The 6,000-nt window shown below is 46.3% G+C and overlaps 1 protein-coding gene across 1 annotated transcript in view; it reads right to left on the bottom strand.

The window, feature by feature from the left end:
* Window positions 1-212: 212 nt before the first annotated feature.
* Window positions 213-6,000, bottom strand: part of MMP2 (matrix metallopeptidase 2) — a 388,440-nt gene continuing 382,652 nt past the window's right edge. Inside the window, exon 13 of the mRNA XM_069639633.1 lies at window positions 213-1,347. Coding sequence (XP_069495734.1) covers window positions 1,244-1,347 — 104 coding nt within the window. The 3' untranslated portion in view covers window positions 213-1,243. The remainder of the gene's footprint in view (window positions 1,348-6,000) is intronic.

Raw genomic sequence — 6,000 nt, 5'->3', positions numbered from 1 at the left:
CAATCCTGTAAACCCCATGCTATGATGGTGGAAACTTTAAAGGTATGGAGGTCAGGAAATGAATTTTCAGCAAATGGCCTAATATTATAAAGAGCATGGCCATGGGCAGAAATCAAAGTCACCTGGAATGGATAGGTTTAAAACATTTCCAAAAGAAAAGAAAAAGGACTTTCCACAAAGGGATTACTTCTTGAAATAAACAAAACCAACAATGTAAAATAGTTTTTTTAATTTTTGTAAACAAGTCATTCTGCTGTTCATGTTGTTTGCGCCTTGAAATGGGGGATGTGGGGGTCATTCTTGTATTGGGGACACTGTAGTGTGAGAGAGTTCCATTCTAAGTCAAACAGGGATATGCTTGCATGACTCTCACGCGCTGCCGCCATCAGACGAGAACTTGATTCCTTGTGCGTAACCTTACTCGCCGAAGGACACGCTCACATGTGGCTTGATCACGTGTCCTTCTTCAGTCAGCGTCCCTCCCCGTAGTCTCAGACTGTCGTTATGTTCGACGTTCCCTCCACCAGGAAGCAGGCAATTTATGGGTCAGACCAATATGACATTAAGTGAAATGTGCTTCTGCTTAGTTGTACATGCACTGGGTTTTCATGGAGATGTTGCCTTTCAGTAAATGTTATGTTATTAGTATTTATACGTGCAACGCTGCCCTCTGCATGGTGCCCACATGCTCAGCAAATGACCTAAGCACACGTCATTCTTAGTGTGATAGGCGGATGTGTTCACAGTGCTTAACCTCAGACACCCATGGAAATCTGCGCTGAACAGCAGCTTTCTTTATTTATAGTTAGGACAACATCACCATGTGCAATTAGTATATTCCGACAAATGCTCCATCCAATCAACACTGTGCCTGTACACAATCGACTGTACATAAGAGGCACACCTGTGTTTACAATCTCTGAACTCCTACTTGGGCCTGGAAGTGCTCATGTTTTTAGAATGTGGGGAGTTTACAAATGCAAGGCTCTCTATTCCCTTATGTTTTTGCTATATCAGTACACATCGGGTGCAAACCAAATGCCAGCACATATCTTTTTAGAGGTACACTTTAAAAAAAAGTATTTTAAAATTATTTTATGAAAGATGTTGTAGAATACTTGTACTAAGTTACTAGATACCAGTGCCAGACTGGTTCATTTATCAGCATTAAAAACAATCTTTAATTACATATAAAGAATATAAAAAAGGAAGTAAATGTTGGTTTGTGAGTAGTTCAGGAGGTTCAGCAGCCCAGCCAGTCGTTTTTCATGTTGCCAATTTGCACAATCTTTAAGCTCTCATTTTCAAGTTTCAGGTAGTACTTGTCTTTGATGAAGTATGTGTAGCCTGTGAAGAGGAGAAGAGTTGTTACTGCAGAGTAAACTACACAAATTCAGGTAACCTTGCTAAACTGCTCCCCGATAAAGTGCATTTGAAAAGAAACATGCAGACGCCACCATAGCCGTAAGCCCGGAGACAGAAGAGTGAAGAAATGTTGCTTGACATATTAGCAAAATCCTCTTGAATTTAGATGAAGTTAATTTTGAGCACCTTGGAATTGGCAAAAGGAAAGGACACATCGACAGGCATGCTCGGTGCTTGCATCCAGACTCTGAAATGTGCTGATTCTGGGGATCTTTCTCGCTCCTCCAATGCAGAAGCTCAAGAGGGAGCAAAGCCCCCATCTCTTTGGACCATCCCACAACCTATCTGAGACCTTATCACTAATATGACTGTGTGCCAATGTCTTCACCGCCTAATGTCAATTCAGAAATGTACTTAATGAAAAGGTCTGACAGATCTAAAATATGATATATTATGCAAATGTAATGCCACGTATATGTTTTTTTTACCTAACTGCATAATCCCATACATGCTGTTACGTCCTTGATAGTATGCACAGCACTCTGCTGACCTGCGGGGCCCGATGTGGCCAAAGACAGTACCCCAATTTAAGAGCAATTTAAAATATGTTATTTATTGGGAACATGGTCCACAGAAAATAAGGACCAGCAAATAAAGCAAACTAAATCTGGTGAGACATTGCATTAATTAATCTTTTTATGGTACATATACATGCCAACGTGACCCATTCCAATCTGTAGGTGCTTATCTAGTCCTGGTTTCTTTCTTTGCATTCTGGGATTTGTAGTTCCACTTGTCCCATTACAAAACTCGGACTACAAGTCCCAGAATGCAAAGAAAATACCAGGACTGGATAAGCAACTACAGATGATGTGCAAAATGGAGAGGGGACAGAACTGCGAAGACCTGAAGATCTGCCTGTGGCAAAGAGAGGCATTTAGATTGAATGAGCCATGAGCTCCATCAATGCATGTTCTCCTGAGCCATGCATAGGACTATGAAGTGAAGGCAGGCTGCTTAAGAGCCTACAAATATGGATGTACCAGTACAGCAACATCAGTAAACAGGCAGATGCGTTCTGAACCCATCGCGGATAGGGGAGGAAATAAAAGCATAGCCACGGATACACCCTGGTTGCATAGAGCAAGCGTGAATGTATCAAGGTTATCACCCTTACATGTGCTTGCCTGGGAAATATATATAGGAAATGACTAGTCTGAGGTCACCAAAAAAGGGCAAGCTAGCTATAGCTGTAGGATAAACCCGGTCTTTGAATGAAACCTCACTATCTGTTAGGAATCTAGGTTCTTAATTTTCTTGGCAGATATAGGACATTGATGAACTGCCACCAGAGATGTAGCTCTGAGTCACTGACCAACACATCAGTACAGTTGTTCTTTTGTATCAAGAGTTTCTCATATCCGCTGGTTAGAAAGCCCTAGACAAGGAGCAATCCGTCATGTCTACTACAGGTGTCACTATCATTCTGGTTGGCTAGTTAGCGCTTTAATATGTCTTGACTAGGGGACAAATGCCCAACACTAAGCCCTAACACTTGCTAGAAGAGATGAAGCCCAAGAAAGTGTCAACTGACACAAGGTTGAAAAATGAAATAACAGAGTGATTTATGAGGGTCTCCTAACAGTGGCCCTCATTACGACCCTGGCGGAGTGGGTTTACGCCAGCGTTATTCGCGGCGGACCCGTCCGCCCTACTACGAGTTCCCGTAGCGCCATGGAACGTTTTCCGCCTGGTTTTTCCGGGCGGAGAAATCCATGGCGCTACGGGACCTTGATGTTAATTACGCCACCGTATTTTGCGGTGGCGCAATTAACGCCTTCCCCACTCCCATTATACCCTATGGGGCAAAAATGGGAATGGGGAAGGGTAAAATGGGGAATGGGGATTTACCGCCCCGCCAAGGTCGGCATGGGGCGGAAAATCCGCCAACCTCCATGGCGCTATCGGCAGCTTTCCGCCGTGCTCCGCGGTGCATTTAGCACCGCGATTTCCGCCAGGGTCGTAATGAGGGCCAGTGACTGTGTTAAGATCTGAAAAGCACACAGCAGCATCTGGCAAGACGTTCCCTGGCAATGGCATGATGCATAGTTTGCAATTTGTCAGCAAAGACTCTTTGGTAAGCTGCTGAGATGGCACTAATGCAGACTTGATGGCATCAGGCACTTTGAAACTCTTGGTGTTTCTATAAGTTCCTTTTGAAGGTAGGAAGTCCCCAATATACGTTTGCAATGGAAAGCAGTTTGTCCTTTCAGTATAAGATGTCAGACCAATATATGTTTGATATTGAAGTGGCATTTCTATTTATGACTCTTTGTTTCGGAATTCGATTCGAGCTCGTCAGGATGAGAACCAGGGGTATTGCCTTGGCTTGTCTGAGGGACTTGTTAATTGGGCCAGAATTACATGGCCCTGAGAAGCAACTAGGCAGGACTGAAAATTCACTTTATGATTCTGCTCCTATCCATCATCTTGAATCTCCCAAAAGGTGAAGGCCGAATAATCGTGTACCAGAGAAATCACTTTGGTGGCCAAGGTATTTTTCAATGGTCTAACTATTTTTTTTAGGAAGGGTTAATGTCTTGACTAAAAGGTGGATAGAAGAGAAAGAGAAAACAAAACTACATAATGACCTTATTAGGCCTAACGTTTAGCCCGCTCCACTTTAACGCGGTTGACATTGGTTACGATCATGTCAAAGGTATGGCCTGCATTAGGTGTGGGGCCTGTCACTAGTTTAAATCTTCAGGAGTCTACATTAGGTAGATAACTCCTGCTTTAAGGTTAAGTGGGTTGAACATACCAAACATTAAAGTCAGCCCAGGATGGTCTGATGTTTTTGCTGAATAATATGTTTTTCACGCGTGTGTTCACATAGGTTAGTCTGATGAAATGGCTACTGCTCTGCACAAGCACAATGTTTAAAAGTAAACTCAGCAGTGATCTCAGTCATAAGGGTGAAACGGGTAAAACAAATAATGGCACACCTCCTTCAGCTCTTTAAGGGAACATGTGCCAAGGACATGGTATACCCTTCAAGAGGTGGGTGACCTAGCAAAGAAGCTTCCAAAAAATAATACCGGAGTACTAGGGTACCAAAATAATAGAATGTCCAACCAAGGTTATATGAAATTAGGAGACTTTAATTAAACTAAAAATTCAGACATGCTATTCAAAACCACCAAAACCCATCCCTTAACCCATCCCTCAAGAGAAGACAAAGAATGTGCAGACTTTAAGAGGAAAGAAGCACTCTCAGTCTGGAGACAGGAGAGACAGGGAATATTTACCACAGCACTGTTAGAGTTCATGAAGATATATTTAAAAAGGAAAGGCGTAAGGTCTTAAATGTCAACATGGCCCTTTAAGACATGCCAAAGGGGCAGAACCACTACAAATACCTTTTAGGCTACTTCGTGTCTCTCGACACCATCGAGACAGAGCTAAATGTGCTTTACAATTGGTGAAGTCAGCATTGAGTTGGTTGCAGTGCATTGAGACAGTTGAGTTGGCCTGAGAGGGTCCAGTGATGCGATGTGGTACTGCAGCAGTGATGAACTCGAATTGGGTGAAGAATCGCCACCAGGGGGCGCATGAGCATGGCTGCCTGAGTCTGCGTCTCCTTAAATCAGGCTGAATCATTCGTAATTTAAGGCAGTTTAAACTGCAATTTCTGCCAATATTGTCACCCGTTCCTGTTGCTTACCTGCTTAGGCTCCACTGTCTGCTTTTTCAGCGAAAATCGGACACGCCTGGAGTGGCTTCAGGATCGAGCCTCGGAGCAGCCTTCCTCCCGCTCTGTCTACGGTCTGACCCGCGGGGCCCTTTCCGCCTTCAGACATCCAGGGCGGCGGTTGCCAGGGTCGGACTTGTCTGGAGCGTCTCCGGGACGAACCTAGGAGGGCCATTCCTCCTTCCAGACATTCATGGCGGCGGTTGCCAAGATCGGATCCGCCTGAAGTGGCTCCGGGATCGAGCCTCGGAGCAGCCTTCCTCCCGCTTCATCATCGGGCCGTCCTGCAGCTTCCCCCCGCCTTCCAGTCATCCAGGGCGGCGGTTGCCTCCTCCTTCCTTATCGCTGCCTGCTGAGCCAGCCGGCCTGCGAGGTCCTCCCGCCTTCCAGTCATCCAGAGCGGCGGTGGCCTCTTCCTTCCTTGCCGCTGCCTGCTAAGTCAGCTGGCTTGCGGGGTCCTCCCGCCTTCCAGTCACCGAGGGCGGCGGTTGCCTCCTCCTCCTTGCGGCGGTTGACGCCAGCGGATCCTGCACAGGTCAGGTGCCGGAGCCCCTTCGGTTGCCGGAGCCCATTGTCCTTGATTGGGGCACAACAACAGGTACGGCTACCGCTGTCTGCTGAGCCAGCTCCGGCCCTTCTTTGTAGTCATCTGACCGCTGAGCTCCCCGCGGCCCTCGGAGTCCCCTCCTTCTTTATTTGTTTCCTGGGGCCCTCTCCACGCCGCTGCCTCTGATCTGCTTCGCCGCAGCCTGGGACCTCCTCCACACGGCTGCCTCCGCACTGCTCTCCGAGCCCTCTCATCATTCCACACGGCTTGGAGCCTCTTCCTCCTGCGGGCATTCTTGGAGGACTCACTTCGCTGAACCCTGCGGCTCCCTCCACAC

This window comes from Ambystoma mexicanum, chromosome 1q, assembly GCF_040938575.1.
Source record: "Ambystoma mexicanum isolate Mex_15411 chromosome 1q, UKY_AmexF1_1, whole genome shotgun sequence".
In the NCBI taxonomy this organism is placed as follows: Eukaryota; Metazoa; Chordata; class Amphibia; order Caudata; family Ambystomatidae; genus Ambystoma; species Ambystoma mexicanum.
This window is presented reverse-complemented; position numbering and strand designations above follow the sequence as displayed.